The 18135-nt window shown below is 40.5% G+C and overlaps 2 protein-coding genes across 28 annotated transcripts in view; one reads left to right on the plus strand and one right to left on the minus strand.

The window, feature by feature from the left end:
• The window catches only part of MED12L (mediator complex subunit 12L), a 364359-nt gene that overhangs the window by 250680 nt on the left and 95544 nt on the right, over positions 1-18135 (plus strand). The window lies entirely within an intron of this gene.
• P2RY13 (purinergic receptor P2Y13) lies at positions 9514-13492 on the minus strand. The gene has a single exon (XM_081570512.1). It carries the CDS (start codon positions 11218-11220, stop codon positions 10219-10221), a length of 1002 nt encoding a protein of 333 aa, XP_081426638.1. The 5' UTR covers positions 11221-13492; the 3' UTR covers positions 9514-10218.

Raw genomic sequence — 18135 nt, forward strand, 5'->3', positions numbered from 1 at the left:
CCAACTAGAAAGTCAAAGTCAGTTAATAATGTTTTGGTTGCCCTTAGAAATCTCTTAGTTTTCCTTTAGTGATGACATGGTGATTGCTTGAAATACTTTTTATATTCTTTCTGGATAGCTTTCTTTTTCAGGGTTAGCTTATTCCAGACTGGGATATTGTGGGAAGATGTAAAAGCTGAGGCAAGGCTATGTGGGTTAAGAAGAGGAGGGGTCTCGCAGGGTCATGGCATTCAGGTTAATGCTTCTCTCATGAGTTCAGGCATCCTTCGCTACAGGAAATTTAAGTGATAGAGCTAAATAGAATAAAAAGCATGAAAAGCATAGAGTAATATGATATGGATATGATATAAATTTAATGCACAAAGCTAGTATATTTTATAACTATGAAACTATTCAGATATATATTAGATAAAACTCTTTAAGATGAATACCACTAAGTATGATTACATACATGCATATAATGTTTAAGCTGAATTTAAAAAATAAAGTTGAATATTCTATTGCTGTGCCTTCGATTTTCTGTCCTTTATTGAGCTCATCTTTGCCTGAAATGTTCCCTTGGTACCTCTGATTTTCCTGAAGAGATCTCTAGTCTTTCCCATTCTGTTGTTTTCCTCTATTTCTCTGCATTGATCGCTGAGGAAGGCTTTCTTATCTCTCCTTGCTATTCTTTGGAACTCTGCATTCAAATGGGTATGTCTTTCCTTTTCTCCTTTGCTTTTCGCTTCTCTTTTTTTCACAGCTATTTGTAAGGCCTCCTCAGACAGCCGTTTTGGTTTTTTTGCATTTCTTTTTCTTAGGGATGATCTTGTTCCCTGTCTCCTGTACAATGTCAGGAACCTCCATCCATAGTTCATCAGGCACTCTGTCTATCAGACCTAGTCCCTTAAATCTATTTGTCATTTCCACTGTATAATCATAAGGGATTTGATTTAGGTCATACCTGAATGGTCTAGTGGTTTTCTCCACTTTCTTCAATTTCAGTCTGAATTTGGCAATAAGGAGTTCATGATCTGAGCCACAGTCAGCTCTCGGTCTTGTTTTTGCTGACTGTATAGAGCTTCTCCATCTTTGCCTACAAAGAATATAATCAGTCTGATTTTGGTATTGGCCATCTGGGGATGTCAATGTGTATAGTCTTTTCTTGTGTTGTTGGAAGAGGGTGTTTGCTATGATCACTGGGTTCTCTTGGCAAAACTCTATTAGCCTTTGCCCTACTTCATTCTGTACTCCAAGGCCAAATTTGCCTGTTAAGAAGAGGTGGCAAGAATACACAGAATAACTGTACAAAAAAGATCTTCACAACCCAGATAATCATGATCGTGTGATCACTCACCTAGAGCCAGACGTCCTGGAATGTGAACTCAAGTGGACCTTAGGAAGCATCACTATGAACAAAGCTAGTGGAGGTGATGGAATTTCGGTTGAGCTATTTCAAATCCTAAAAGCCCATGCTGTGAAAGTGCTGCACTCAACATGTCAGCAAATTTGGAAAACTCAGCAGTGGCCCCAGGACTGGAAAAGGTCAGTTTTCATTCCAATCCCAAAGAAAGGAAATGCCAAAGAATGCTCAAACTACTGCACAATTGCACTATCTCACACGCTAGCAAATGCTCAAGATTCTCCAAGCCAGGCTTCAGCAATATGTGAACCATAAACTTCCAGATGTTCAAGCTGGATTTAGAAAAGGCAGAGGAACCAGAGATCCAATTGCCAATGGATCATCGAAAAAGCAAGAGAGTTTCAGAAAAACAACTATTTTTACTTTATTGACTATGCCAAAGCCTTTGACTGTGTGGATCACAATAAACTGTGGAAAATTCTAAAAGAAATGGGAATACCGGACCACCTGACCTGCCTCTTGAGAAACCTGTATGCAGGTCAGGAAGCAACAGTTAGAACTGGACATGGAACAACAGACTGGTTCCAAATAGGAAGAGGAGTACATCAAGGCTGTATATTGTCAGTGTGCTTATTTAACTTATATGCAGAGTACATCATGAGAAATGCTGGTCTGGAAGAAGCACATGCTGGAATCAAGATTGCTGGAAGAAATATCAATAACCTCAGATATGCAGATGACACCACCTTTATGGCAGAAAGTGAAGAAGAACTAAAGAGCCTCTTGATGAAGGTGAAAGAGGAGAGTGAAAAAGTTGGCTTAAAACTCAATATTCAGAAAACAAAGATCATGGCATCCGGTCCTGTCAGTTCATGGCAAATAGATAGGGAAACAGTGGCTGACTTTATTTTTTGGGGGCTCCAAAATCACTGCAGATGGTGATTGCAGCCATGAAATTAAAACACGCTTACTCCTTGGAAGGAAAGTTATGACCAACCTAGATAGCATATTTAAAAGCAGAGACATTACTTTGCCAACAAAGGTCCATCTAATCAAGGCTGTAGTTTTTCTAGTAGTCCTGTATGGATGTGAGAGTTGGACTATAAAGAAAGCTGAGTGCCAAAGAATCGATGCTTTTGAACTGTGGTGTTGGAGAAGCCTCTTGAGAGTCCCTTGAACTGCAAGGAGATCCAACCAGTCCATCCTTAAGGAGATCAGTCCTGGGTGTTCATTGGAAGGACTGATGCTGAAGGTGAAACTCGAGTACTTTGGCCACCTCATGCGAAGAGCTGACTCATTTGAAAAGACCCTGATGCTGGCAAAGATTGAGGGCAGGAGGAGAAGGGGACAACAGAGGATGAGATGGTTGGATGGCATCACCAACTCAGTGAACATGAGTTTGAGTCAACTCCGGGAATTGGTGATGGACGGGGAGGCCTGGCATCCTGCGGTTCATGGGGTCGCAAAGAGTTGGACATGACTGAGCGACTAAACTGAACTGAACTGGTGCCTTAGAATGTTACATTTGTCAATTAAATTTTATTACAGAAGAGGTGGATGTTCACATGCTGAGTGAAGTTCTGAGTTTTTTTTGTTTGTTTGTTTTTTTAAATAAATTTTTTTTTTAAATAAATTTATTTATTTTAGTTGGGGGCTAATTACTTTACAATATTGTAATAGTTTTTGCCATACATTGACATGAATCAGCCATGGGTTTACATGTGTTCCCCTTCCTGGACCCCCCACCCACCTCCCTCCTCATCCCATCCCTCTGGGTCATCCCATTGCCCCGGCCCTGAGCCGTTGTCTCATGCATCGAGCATGGAATGGTGTTCTGTTTCACATATGATAATATACATGTTTCAATGCTATTCTCCCAGAACGTCCCACCCTCACCTTCTCCCTCAGAGTCCATAAAATTGTTCTATGCATCTGTGTCTCTTATTCTGAGTTTTTAAAATCATTTGTTTACCTACCATGGGGCTTACCAGTTGGCTCAGTGGTAAAGAATCTGCCTGCCATTGCAGGAGATACGAGTTCGATCCCTGGGTTGGGAAGATCCCGTGGAGGAAGAAATGGCAACCCACTCCAGTATTTGTGCCTGGAGAGTCCCATGGACAGAGAAGCCTGCTGGGCTACAGTCCATAGGGTCCGAAAGAGTCAGACGTGACTGAGTGACTGAGCACGAGTTACCTACTATGAGTCTCAGATTCAGTTCCTTTTTCCTTAATTTTTCCTTTCTCTTGGATTACTCCTCCCCATATTCTCAGCTCACATGCCTATCACTTAATGGTGATCCCCAATCCCTTTCTCCCTGCAAGCACTTTATACTAGAATGGGTGCAGGCCGGGCATCAGAAACCCAGGGAACTTGGGTTTGAAACGTTGGCACACTCGTTTTCTGACCACAGCTGGTTTTCTTGGTCGTATGGTTCCACCCATCATGTGATTTGTGCCCCAGCTCTGTTGCCTGTTTCAGGTGGAGCATCTTTACTCTGCGCTGCATGAGAAACATGGGAAGGAGCTACTCCAGCTGTTCTTAGAAATGCTTGGAAAAAGCTGACCTAATATAACAGCTGTCCTTATTTCCTCCTTGCAATTCTTGACAACTGACTGGTCCTTCACGGGGAGAGTAGCTTGTCGTCCCTCCCTTCCCATTACAAACTGGGGCTCCACCCACCTCCTCCTTCGAGTGATCACTGACCTCACAGTTGTCCATTCATCACATTCGACCTCCCCAGAGTGTGTGATTTTGTGGACTGTCACTTCCTCCTTGAATCTCTCTTGTTCCTGGGTTCCCAGGAAACGTCTTGTTGCTCCTTGTCATTCATCAATCCAGTCCCAGGCACTGTTCCTCTTTTTCTGTCTGTTTTGTCCATGAGACTTGGGTAGCGTGGCCTCTGAGGTGCATAGCTCGTTCCTTATTTTCTCCCATTTCTTGGGAAAGATTATTCCCACAGCTTCTGATCTGGCTCTGTCTTGAGAGCCCTGGATCCATATTTTGCCCCCACTAGGTAGACTCCTTGACTCAGCTCTCTCACTGGTACTTCATATTCAGCATACCATCATGGTGCAGCACATTACCCAAAATAATATTCCTCAAAGCAATGATTCTTGGTTGGGAGGGTGTGCAAGGGGGATTATGGACCCCACTGAGAATACATTTTGCATATTTATCACATACGTTTTATATAGAAACCCCTTCTTTCCTGTGGTATTGGACTCAAAACCTCTCTCTCTCTGAAAATGTCTCTGAGGTCCATATCAGATTTCTTTCCACTTGGTTCTTAACAATGTATAGATGAAAGACTTCTTTAATTGATCTCCTGGCCTCAGTGGCTCTATTAATCCAGAATCATCCTCTTGCTGACCAATTGATTTTCCTAAAGCACAGCATAGAGAACATAGTCTTCACTTCAGCCACCTGCAGTGGCTCACAGAGAACTCCAAACACCCCAGCAACCCTGAAGTGCTGTGCCATGGGGCCCCACACTCACTTCTCAGGCTCATTCCCCACCCCCACACAAGCTTCAGCAGCCTGAACACCCCCCTGCCCCCGGGCCCCGTGGCCCCTCTCACTGGACCACAGCTCAGTGCCCAAGCCGCTGAGCCTTCCTCCAAACTGCTCTGAGTGCTGCAGGATCCCCTTTCAAAGGCTCTGGTTCTTCATCAGGGCCCAGTTCACACTTCCACCTCCTCCGAGCCTTTCCTCAGTTTCTCCATCTGGCACTAGCTGCCTTTTTCTCTGAGGTGCTTTGGTGAGCTAATTCTGTCTCTTATTTTGGGATCCAATGGCTCAACAGGTAAAGAACCTGCTGCAATGCCCAAAACACAGAAGACACGGGTTCAATCCCTGGGTGGGGAAGAGCCCCTGGAGAAGGAAATGGCAATCCACTCCAGTATTCTTGCCTGAAAAATCTTACAGACCAAGAAATCTGGCATGCTACCGTCCAAAAGGTTGCAAAGAGTCGGGCATGACTGAGTGACTAAGCACATTCCACGAACCACATTTTTATTCATGGTGGTCTGTGTGCAGCCTCCAGAGAGGCCAGGGGCCCTGCATGAAGCACATGATGAAGGGTTGATGGGCTCAATGAATCAGCCATCCTACGCTTTGTGATGTTACTCCTCTTAAGAGCTGGAGGGGCCCCCACAGGTCTCTGAGGACTCGTGGTGGAACTGTGCATACCCCTGATGTTGTTGAAACTCTTTTGTGTTGAGACCTCTCTCTTTGGGAGCCCCCTCCTTATCGTTGTCACAGTGGGGGCTTGAGGTCACCCCTGGAGGAATGTGGCGGGTCCTGTCAGCTGTGGTCTGGAGGCCACCCGCTGGGTGTCTGTCCCAGCTCTGTCTCTGCTGTGTGCTGGGGTCATGGGCACCAGCACAAGGGATCTGTTCACTTTGTGCCTCAGTTCTCTTTTTTTGTTTTCTCCCCTTCAGGGAGCCCTGTAGTGTCCATCTTCTGGGATAGAGTGAGAAACAAAAAGGAAATAATCCTCATACGGTCATGCATAACGATATGCCACACACATAGTAAAGGAGTGTAAGGTCCTGGGAGGTGCCTGGTAGCTTCGAGGTCAAGGATAATTAGCCGGCAGTATGTGGGCTGCTGTGGCCCACACATGGATGTATTGTTTTTGTGGGGCCAGGGAGTGTGGGAGTGGCTATGGAAGTTTTGCAAATAACAAGTAATATGGCAGAAGAGACTGGATTTAAAGTTTCTCTTGAAAACATTAGAAGATCTCTGGTAGACAGTTGTTAAGAATAGATGGTTAAGCTCAGAAACCAGAGTCTGAATTAAGTCTTATCCTTGCTACTTACAAGCTGTTTGACCCCATGCAAGTTGCTTAACCTCTCTGTTTTCTCAGCTTCTTGATATCTAAACTGGAAATAACTATAGCACTTGATAGGTATTCCCAGGTGGCTCAGGGGTAAAGAATCCACCTGCAGCACAGGAGATGCAGGTTTGATCTCTGGGTCGGGAAGATCCCTTGGAGTAGGAAATGGCAACCCACTCCAGTATTATTGCCTGGGAAATCCCATGGACAGAGGAGCCTGGTGGGCTATAATCCATGGGATTGCAGAGTTGGACATGATTGAGCATGCACACATAGTACTTGAAAGGCCTCCTGGGATTATTAATTGGAACAGTATACTTAAAGATCTTGACACGCTTCCCTGGTCCATAGTAAATAGTAGATAATGTGTGCTGTTTTTGTTGTTGCTGGTGCTGATTTTACTACCGCTATGGCTACCAGCTAGCAACTCTGGGCCCAAATTCCCCCCTGTGCCAATAGTTGGCATTGAGTAGTACATGCGCCCCCACCCCCCCACCCCTCCCCTGCCCCAAGATGGGACACGAACTTTCCAGGTAACCATAGTTCATGTCATTGCTTGTCACCTTATATGTGTCCTGCTCCCTTAATAGCAGTTGTGTTTGTTTCCTGTTGACAGATCCCACTGCTGGGCATTCATGTCCAGGAGAGCTGTGCTTTATGGTTCTTAACATGTGGCCCAAATTGATAGCATCCTTATCTCCTCTCCTGGAAACTTCTTCTCAGTTTTCAGCCCAGACCTAGTGAATCAGAAACTCTGGGGGCAGGCCTAGTGATCTACTCTTAGAGCTAGTTCTGGTACCTGTTAAAGTTTGACTACTGATTTCACACATGTACTGTATTCATATTACCTATGTTTGGTTTCCATGTAAAATTTAAAATGTTGTGTTTTGTTTTTAGGCACTTCAAATGATGTGTAAATTCCACGCTTTTCCTCAGCAGGGCTGCTTTTCAACATGTGCTCCCTAAGCTGTTCCACACAACTGGGTGTGGGTTCCTCTGCTTGGAGGTTTTGTTCTGGTGACATCTATGTGTATGTGAACTTTGATCTGTTAACTTACTGGGAGAATACAGTTTACCCAGGGTGATGGTGAAAGAATTTTAGGAAGAAGACCTTAGAAAGTTATGGAACAAGCTGCATTTAAATGAATCTGGAATGTATGAAGTGATGAGATTAACACAACTGAACTGAACAATTAGTTTCTATTCTGATGTCACGATCAGTTTATCAGCCAGCTAACTCCTGTGAGCTGAGAATTCACCCTGCTTCTCTGTCTCTTCCTTCCCCCTTTGCAGTGCTTTCTCTTGGTTTCCGAAGAATAATTCTGTGTCGGGGCAATACACTCTCCTACTTCTCCTGCATCAGGGGTATTTGGAAGGCCTTATTCAGCATAAATATTTACATTTTAGATTTTTACAAAAGCCCTTAATTGTGCTATGAGCTTACGGAGTTGACCAAAGCTACTATTTTCCCCCCACCTGTCTTCTGTGTCATTAATGACTATGGGTATAGTGCCCCATTCTGTGAGTCTTCTAGATTTTGGTATTTGTGAGTGCTAGTTTGGGAAGTTCTTCTCAGGTAGTTGCTTTTCATTTCTTGAATGTGATTTTAAGATGACTCTTCTCTAAATTCTTGGTAGATTATTTCGTTCTATACCTCAGATACTATCCTTTTGACTCTAATATTACTATAATGGAATATAAAATAAATACCTCTGGAGGACAGATTTGCTACTGAAATTTTATCTTGAAAGATATTTCTAAAATATATTTGTCTATACCCATTCAGTGTATATTGAAACTGTTTATATGTAAAATATACATGGGTTATATCACCAAGCCTAGTTTGATGGGTGGCTTAGATGCAGTTACTTATAATACATTATTAGAGTCTGCTCATGATTTTGTAATGTACTCAGTAAAGGTAACATGGATTTAGTGGCATCTCTAATAGTCATTATGACTTAATTCTTTTTGCAAATAAAAATGAGGCACTCAAAGTACTTTCTAAGAGTTTTGCTGATTGTGATATGCTACAGTTACAAATTTTATTTAACCAAAACCAACAGTACATAGCTTAAGCATTTTGTCAGTGGCTCTAAAACTGAAATGATGATAGACATTAGCCCCCAAGCTATATGTGTACTGTTCAGTAATCCTCCTTCCTTCCTGGTCATTCACTAGTGAACCTCAGAACGCCCCCGTTTCCCAGGCTTCTGTGTACATGCACAGGAGACCAACTAAAAAGAGCTTGAGCTTTTAAGAAATTTATGTTATGTTTTGAAAAGTAAAACATCAGTGAGAATTGGCTTCCCTTTTGCTTTTCTGGTATATAAAAATAAAGGTAGTTTGGTTGGGTATATTTTATCAAATATTTATTGATTGCACAATGGACCACACTCTCTGCCCTCAAAAATGCACATAGGTTATTGAAAGAGTAGATTCATCTGTGAATCAGTGATTACAAAGCAGTGTGATCACTACAATATTTGAGGTATGACAACATACAAATGAGGGAGTGATCGGGTTTGGGGCGATGGTGGGAGGTTAGTCAGATGAGATTTCATGGACTGAGTGATGGCAACTTAAGAGTTCCATGGATGGGTAAACATTTTCTTGGTGAGTCAGAGGGAAATTTACAAGTTCTTTGACACAGGGGTAAAATAGGAGCATGGCATTTTCAGATAGTTATAAACTTTTATATAAGAGAGTTCCAGGGATGGAAGAACAGTTAGGAGAAAAGGCTAGAAAGGTCGGGCAAGTTCTAGGGTCTTTGGGGCTGTGGAAGAAGACGTGGGCTTCACTTTCTGATGGTTGTGTCTGCAGAGCATAAGTACTCCTTTGTACATTTTATCTAGAGGGCACAAATCAGCACCCACAATTGCACATGAACATACTTTGAGGTTTTTTTTTTTTAAACCACAAAGGGATTTGGGAAAATGCAGAGATATATAAGTACAAGTAGGTCATGATCCTCTAAAAATTTCCCAGTATGGATATTACTGATTGTGGGTCAGCATTTCTATCTATATACGTACCAAGAAATGGCATAGTGACATATTCTTTTTAAAATATTAGTAATTTATTATCTGTTGAAAGTATCATGGGTGATACCAAGAAAACATGACATATTTTCTGTCTTTAAAACATGTTGCCTTTCTTAAAGAATCCTGACCGTCATTAGAGGATGCATTCAACAATGCTGCTGACTATAGGAAATCTGCATTGAGATTCTACCCAGATGCGGGAGGAGGAGTTGTTTTCAACCAGAGATGTGAGGAAAGAGCACGGAGGTGCTGGAAGGCTTTGCTGAGCCACCGTTAGAGTATCTGCTGGGCAGAGGGAAGATTCCAAAAAATAAGAATACAGTATTCTTGCTCTTGAATTGTACACACTTAGCATGTATTACAGTGTTTTATATGACTTAATAATGCTGCTTGTGCAGCCTATAGTGTCGTGGCATACTGAGGAAGAGGCCATTTGTAATTGTAAGAAATACCTTCATCTGGTGTCAAAGGGCTTTCTGACCTACTCCCCAGAGGCTTTCCATCTAGCCTCTGTTTCAACCTCTAGCTTCAGTTTTCACCAAAGGACTTGCAAGTTGGTTTTTTTGTTGTTTTTTTAAATTGGCAAGTGGGATAAAAAAACAATAGTGTTGTTTGAATTACATGTGCAAAAGAACGTGAAGAGGCATTTTAGAGTGAAGGAATATATTTTTTTATATTTAAAAAAATAAATGTTTTTAGAAACATACATTTCCCCATAATACACCTTTTCCAAAGTGGAAGTGAATGCTCTTGAAAAGGTGACCTCTGGTGGCCACTATTTGCTTACTATTGTGCTTTCTCTTATTAAGGCTTTATTCTGCTTATGAATAGATTACAGTGGAATTAAAGTTGACATGATCCTTTCTATAAACCAGAATACTAAAAAGTAACAAAACTTTTGTTCTAATCCATTTGTTTTTCATTGCCTAGGTTTGATTTCCAAGTAAATTGTCATTTGAAGTCTCATCAATAGATAGTTAACCATGATAAAGTTATCAGCCTAGGGTTATATTGTCCGACTGACTCGTATGATTTTCCTGAGTGAATGCTGCAGTCTTTCTCCCTTTTATGCACGGTAGCCTCTCTGTGAATCTTTTACATAAGAATATATATATTAAGGGATCCATGCAAATGTTAGTTGCTGCCAAAAAGAGAGTTGTTTCTTTAGCTAGAAACAGTTGATTTTGCAGTCGACAATCAGTCTTACTGTTGGTTTGACTGTGGGTATATGGGATTCTGGAGAAGTGAAACGGAGCAAAACACACAAAGAAGACAGCCACGACAACAAACACTTTACCTTCTAGCCTTTTGTTGTTCTTGCTGTCCTTACTCTTGGACTTCCTGTAAGAATCATACACCTTTTTTGCAATAACCGTATAGAACAGAAGCATTAGGACAAAAACAGTCCAGAAGATGAATTGGCAAATGTAATTCACTGCTTCATGCCATTTCAGCCCCAGAGGACCCTTTAAGGAGGCGCACTTTTTCACAGAAGATGGTGTTGCTTCCTTGTTGCTCAAGATCATGTTTGGCAGTGAGAGGAGGAACAAAAAAAGCCAGATGAAGGTTGAGACCCCTTTTGCAAAAGCAGGTTTTTGTATGAAGAATTTTCCAAAAGGCCTGATGATCTTGAGGAACCTGTCAAAGGCTATAAGCCCCAGCAGTATAATGCCCACGTACATGGTCTCATAAAAGATAACGGCAGAGAAACGACACACGAAGGCTCTGAGCTGCCAGGGTCCGAGACGAGCGTCGGAGAGGATTTTAAATGGAAGCATGAGCGTCATTATCAAGTCGGCCACCAAAGTGTTTTTGAGGTATACAATGAAGGTGGAGGAGCTGGGAATATGAATGAACACCCACAGGGCCAAAGTGTTCAGCAGGATACCCGTGAAGAAAACAACAGTGTAGATGGCCGGGAACACCAGCTGTGCTGTCTTCAGGTCTCTGGGGCACCGCTCAGACCCGTTGAAGCCCTTCGTCACTGTCACATTCATGGTTTCCAGTGTCAGCTGTTAGAAAACATATACACAAAGTAAAACAAGAAGCATTTCATGATTTCAAAATGCTCCTTGTTAAAAATAGACTTTAGGTTTGCAGCATGTTTACACCTTAAATTTATTCATCACATTTAATAAATCAGTTGAGAAAGCACATGTTGTTCCTGGCTAGCATTTTTAAAGCCCATAGTACAGTTTTGGTACTTATTTAACAGTCCCATTACTTTCACACCCTTATGAAATCCAGACAACAGATTCTACCCCATTCACAGGTTCTACTTTTAATTAACATGGCAGTAAAATATAACTGGCTAAGAGGTAAAAGTATTCATGATGGATTGCTGTACATTGTGTCATTTCCTGTGCTTATAATCTATGGTTTATAAAATGTTAAACTTAAACCATTTTTCCCTCTTGAACATATTCTATCATTTATAAGCAAGCCACTCATAATAACAATTGAAATTCACCTTTGTTTGGAAGGAAACTCAGCTCAGTGTCTTCTGATCGATCGAGGCAGTCATTAGTTCAGCCCATGAAAGGCATATGAAGCAAATGCTGTTCTGCTTTCTTATACCAAGTTTCCTTCCTCATTTTCACATGTGCCATGAGATCCGTTGGAACCTCTTCATATGTAATCGTTTGAGGGATTCTCTAATAAGGAACCTCTTTATTTTAAACTTATGAACTGTTAATGTACTATGGTTTGAATAAATCAGTTCAGTTGCAGTCATTTTTATATTTTTCTCGTATAATAACTTTCCTGCAGTGTATCTTCTCTACATGTTCAGTGAAATTTTTAATGCCTTATGATTATAAGGGAGGGAGAAATATAAAGAAAATAGCCCTAAATTATAGGAGAGTAAGTGTTGACTCTAAAATCAGACAGCATCATCATCTGCACCCTTGTAGACTGCTTTTTTCAGAAATTTGTGTTTGTTGGGATGACCTGATGATTTCTATAGACATTTATCTTAGTCTTTTGTTTGGTCTTTCAACCTTTGAGAGATGAAGTGGTATATTTTCTAAGAGGTAAGACCTATTAGACCCAGATTTTGGGGGTTAGAATTTCAGATTCACCAGTTACTGGGTAGTAGATAATAGACAAATGATTTAGTAGCTTTGTGCCTCATTTTCCCCATCTGTACAATGGGTTTGATAATAGTGCATACTTCAGTGTTTAGAGACTGAGATGAGTGCCTAGAATAGTGCTGACTACATGTGAAGCATGAAAAAAATGTTAGCTACTCACTGCTCTGGTGAATGAACCATGGATTTAAATGGAGATACACTATTTTACTTATGAGAAAGCCATTTTTGGAACTCTCTTCCTGTATTTGTGACTTTGCAAAATGCTAGAGATTTCAGGAATTTCATCAACCTTGAGCCAAGTTCTGTAAAATTTCTGAAGGGATGTAATTGCTGCTTTTGTATAGAGAAAGTTGTTGTCTATGAAGAAATGTTTTCCTCACCAGAAAAAGGGAATGAGGAAATCAGGAGATCTTATGAGGTAATGTGGAGTTCTCCATGGTGAGTTTCACTTCATATTTCTTGCTGTGAGTTTTACCACAGGATTGGACCAGACTGTTGTGTTGGCTTGATCGAGCATTTTTGGTGAATTCTGAGAATTCAATATCCCACTGGAAATTTTTCTGAGAGAACAGGATGCCTAATAATTTGGGTTGGAACTACCATTGTGGTGGCACAGTTTGAAAAATTGGTGTTTTGGCAGACAAATGGATAAGAAAGCTGTGGTATATATACACGATGGAATATTACTCAGCTATTAAAAAGAATGCATTTGAATCAGTTCTAATGAGGTAGATGAAATTGGAGCCTATTATACAGAGTGAAGTAAGTCAGAAAGAAAAATATCAATACAGTATATTAATGCATATATATGGAATTTAGAAAGATGGTAACGATGACTCTATATGCGAGACAGCAGAAGAGACACAGATGTAAAGAACAGACTTTTGGACTCTGTGGGAGAAGGCGAGGGTGGGATGATTTGAGAGAATAGCATTGAAACATGTATATTATCACATGTGAAATAGATTGCCAGTCCAGGTTGGATGCATGAGACAGGGTGCTCAAGGCTGGTGCACTGGGATGACCCTGAGGGATGGGTGGGGAGGGAGGTGGGAGGGGTGTTCAGGATTGGGAACACATGGGTACAGCCATGGCTGATTCATGCCAATGTATGGTAAAAACCACTACAATATTGTAAAGTAATTAGCCTCCAATTTAAATAAATTAAAAAAAAAAAAGAAAAGTTGGTGTTGGACTTAGATAAATTGTTTCTTGGAAATACAGTTTTCAAGTTTTATTAATGTAATGGAACATAATTAAAACATATATCCTTTTGTTTGCTTCAGTAGAGAACGAAAACAAACTTAAAAAATTTAAATAGAGGGGTTCAGTTCAGTTCATTTCAGTCAGTCAGTCGTGTCCGACTCTTTGTGACCCCATGAACCGCAGCACTCCAGGCCTCCCTGTCCATCACCAGCTCCCGGAGTTTACCCAAACTCATGTCCATTGAGTTGGTGATGCCATCCAGCCATCTCATCCTCTGTCGTCCGCTTCTCCTCCTGCCTTCAATCTTTCCCCACATCAGGGTCTTTTCAAATGAGTCAGCTCTTCGCATCAGGTGGCCAAAATATTGGAGTGTCAGCTTCAACATCAGTCCTTCCAGTGAACACCCAGGACTGATTTCCCTTAGGATGGACTGGTTGAATCTCCTTGCAGTCCAAGGGACTCTCAAGAATCTTCTCCAACACCACAGTTCAAAAGCGTCAATTCCTCAGCACTCAGCTTTCTTTATAGTCCAACTCTCACATCCATACATGACTACTGGAAGACCTATGTAATTAAGTATAAATTTCCTGATGACTCCAAATCCATTATTTAGATGCAGGTTTGGAATAGTTTTAATTTAAACAAGGGAAATGCTGTACAAGTTAGTTTCATAATATGAAAAGTGGAAATCACTTTTTGGTCAAATTTCAAATTGCCAAAGAGTGGGAAACCTCAGAAGAGGAACTTATTTACGATGGCATTTCTAGAGTTACAGAAATATCTTCTCTTAAATGTAGGTTTCAAAATGTTTGACCATAGGAAATATCCAACAGACTCCTTTATGTCTGTGTGCTTCATACATGTTTGCCAATGGTCTCTTAGTTCACAGCAGTGCTGGTACCCACTGGAGGAGGGTCCTCTGCCTTTGATGCTGCACCTGAGAATCTGTGATGGGACAGGAGCACTGCTCAGGAGCCAGAGTGCCTGGGTTCGTTTCCTTATATTCCAGCTTACTTTTCTTGTGACTTTGGTCAAGTTATTTATGCTCGCTATGAAACCATTGCCCCCTCATAACAATGAAAGTAAATAATAGCATTTGCTTCATTGGGTTGTTAAGGAAATAAAGACGTTTGAATGTTTGCCAAATGCTTTGCATAATGCTTGTCAAATTGTTCATGTTAGTAAGTTTCTTGTTAAGTGAATTAAAAATGGAGTACTCTCTATACCTGTGGGGACAGCACACTAAAGGAGTGAATCAAATAAGATACCATGAAAAGTCCTAGAAATTATTCTGATTTGGCAGGTTCCTAAACAAAACATTTAAAATCTCATCAGGCTCAAAGGGAATTTAGTCAAAACCAATGAAATCACACTAGCTATACTGTTCTAAGTGATTATGTGGTCTTTCTTGAGGAAATCAGTCCTGAATATTCATTGGAAGGACTGATGCTGAAGTGAAGCTCCAATACTTTGGCCACCTGATGTGAAGAACTGACTCATTGGAAAAGACCCTGATGCTGAGAAAGATTGAAGGCAGGAGGAGAAGGGGATGACAGAGGATGAGATGGTTGGATGGCATCACCGACTTGAATATGAGTTTGAGCAAGCTCCGGGAGATGGTGAAGGACTGGGAAGCCTAGCGTGCTGCAGTCTTTGGGGTCGCAAAGAGCTGGACATGACTGAGCGACTGAACTGACCTGAATTCTTACAACAAGTTCAGAGATCCATCCCATTTTACAGATGAGAAAATGGAATTGCAGGCGTTAAGCAGGTTGCCCAAAGTCCTGCAACTGAAGCCCTCTGCAAACCCACACAGTTTGGTTCCAGAGCCCCCCCGCTTGGAACCAGCACCTCTCTCTTCTGGATGCCAGAGACAGGATGAGTCTTGGATTGCTTATCAAATTCTGAGTTTTTGAGCTGGGTATTTCTTACTACTTAATGAGGAGGTATCATCCACTTTCATGGACTTGTGAAACTCTTTGTCTCAAAGTGAGGTACTCAGTTGAAAACATAAATTGGTTCACAGCAGTATAATCAGGAGAGAGTTAAATATGTAAGGAAAAGTAATAGAAATTAGAAGCCTGCCAAATGGGAATAAATGAAGAATCTGTCATCTCCTTACGGATCGTCTTTTGGATCAAACTTAACAGTATAAAGTTCCTGTCGATGTAACCAGTACCATATAAATAATAATTGAAAAGATGAGGAAGTATTTGCTTTCAATTGAAATGAAAATCAAAGTTGGAACTCCTGTACTCATAGAAGAGCCTTTTACTTCCCATCGTAGGATACCATGGTACTTTCCCAGATTATATGAACGTGTTTAAAATCCCACACTGAAATAACCCAAGGTGAAAGTGAAGTGAAAGCGAAAGTTGCTCGGTTGTGTCCGACTCTTTGCGACCCCATGGACTCGATGGAATTCTCCAGGCCAGAATACTGGAGTGAGTAGCCTTTCTCTTCTCCAGGGGATCTTTCCAACCGAGGGATCAAACCCAGGTCTCCCGCATTGCAGGCGGATTCTTTACCAGCTGAGCCACAGGGAAGCCCAAGAATACTGGAATGGGTAGCCTATCCCTTCTCCAGCAGATCTTCCTGACCCAGGAATCGAACCAGGGTCTCCTGCATTGCAGGCAGATTCTTTACCAACTGAACTATCAGGGAAGCCCTAACCCAAGGTGGTAGTAATCTAAAATATATTATGCAGCTTAACATTACTGTAGTGATCCATGTGTCTAAATAAATTTGGTATTATAAAATCTCTACATATAACTGGAAACAGGCAATAAATTTACACTATTGTTTGAAATATTTATATTAGTATCCAGTTTCATAATTTTATAATAAAAAGGAAAAGAAGTTTGAAGAATTCAGTTATTGGCATATTAATATACAGTAGAAAGTGAAAGTTAATCCCCCTTAAATATATGTACCAATGTGTGTGCAAATATGTATATGTGTATATATATATTTACGTTTATTGACATATTGGATCTTTGTTTCATTCCATGTTAGTATATGAAGATTTACTAACAATTTTTTTAAAAAGGGTTATACTATATAAAGTTATCATAGTTTAGGTAAGCCATTGCTTTTGGGCATTTAAGGTTTTTTCCCCTCCAATTTTTCTCTATTAAAAACATGCTGTAGAGCAAATACCACTCCATGTATTTTTATGTATTTATTCTAACATATATTTATAGAAAGTTTCCTAGAAGTGGGATTTCTGTATCAAAGGATATGCATTGAAATGTTGAATGGTATTTTTAAAAAGTCTTCCAGAAAGATTGTACCCCTTTTTTGTCTCAAGTGGGATTATCCAATGAAATTGTTAAAAATCTTTTAAATCAATTGTAAATTTACAGGTGAAAAAAGCCATGTCAAGTAAACATAAACTTGTTTATTAATGAGGGTGTATATCTTTTCATTAATAGATGTTTTTAATATCTATTTGTATTTCTCTTGGGAATTGATTTCTCTTGCCCTTTTCCCATTTTTACTTATTTATTTTTTTAAAGTCAGGCTGTTTCTCTTATTGGCTTGTAAGTATATTTGCATGTTTTGTTCCCACCAGCATCAATGTAATCCCACTTTCCACTTTGCATATTACCAGCCACCCGTTATGACCTAGATCAGCTGAAGGAACCTACAGCTGTTGTCAGTACACTGAGATGCATGAAGAGAGGGCTCTCTCTCTATGCAGGGCATTTCTTTGACGTTTTAGGGTTCCCGTGCAGGATTGTCAGTCTTCTGAACAGCCAGGTAGTAAATGTTTAGGTTTTGTGGCCCCTCAGTCTGTCACAACTACTCAGCCCTGTTGTTGTAGCAGGAAATCAGCCATAGATAAAACCTGGGTGGGTGTGTCTGTGTGCCAATAAAACGTTACAGACACTGAAATTTGAATGTCATACAGCTTTATGCAGTGTGAAGTTTTATTCTTCCGGTTTTCCTCCTGCAAATATTTGAAAGTGTAAAAACCATTCTTAAATCACAGGTTGTATGAAACAGGTGCTGGATTTGACTTGCAGGCTAAAATTTGTCACACCTGCTTTAGACTATTTATATAAGAAACCACTGGGAGAAAATGCCGGTAACCAGCATCCTTAGCACGTCTTAGCCACTTTTATGGGCAAGACTATGTTTTGTCTGTCTCATCTTCTAAATCTGTATCTACAAAATTTGGCATCTCTCTCTCTCTCTCTCTGAAGTTATTGTGAAATGAGAGATGTATTGTGTATATTAAAATTCCTAAAGCTAGAGATAGTGACATGTTCTATGTAAAATGAGTACTCCATAAATAGTGATCTCTTAATCTGTCTTGAATGGGTTCAGTTTGATGTTTGATAAAGGAGTATATGCTTCTAATGTATTTGAATAAAAACTCTCAACTAAGTATGATTTAGAGTTTAACGTAAATTTTTCATATTATGTATAATAACCTAGATAATTCCAAACATTGAACAAGTTTGTTTGTTTTGCAAAAGTATTGTAATACCAATAGCTTTTCTGGTTCTTTCTCTTATTGAAATCATCATCTCAGTGAATGAGTTTAATCCCAAATGAAAGATTATTCAGGAAATCTCTGCCTGCCTTGCAGTCTGCCGACATCTAATG

This window comes from Giraffa tippelskirchi, chromosome 2, assembly GCF_054371585.1.
Source record: "Giraffa tippelskirchi isolate mGirTip1 chromosome 2, T2T-mGirTip1v1.2.pri, whole genome shotgun sequence".
NCBI classification, from domain to species: domain Eukaryota; kingdom Metazoa; phylum Chordata; class Mammalia; order Artiodactyla; family Giraffidae; genus Giraffa; species Giraffa tippelskirchi.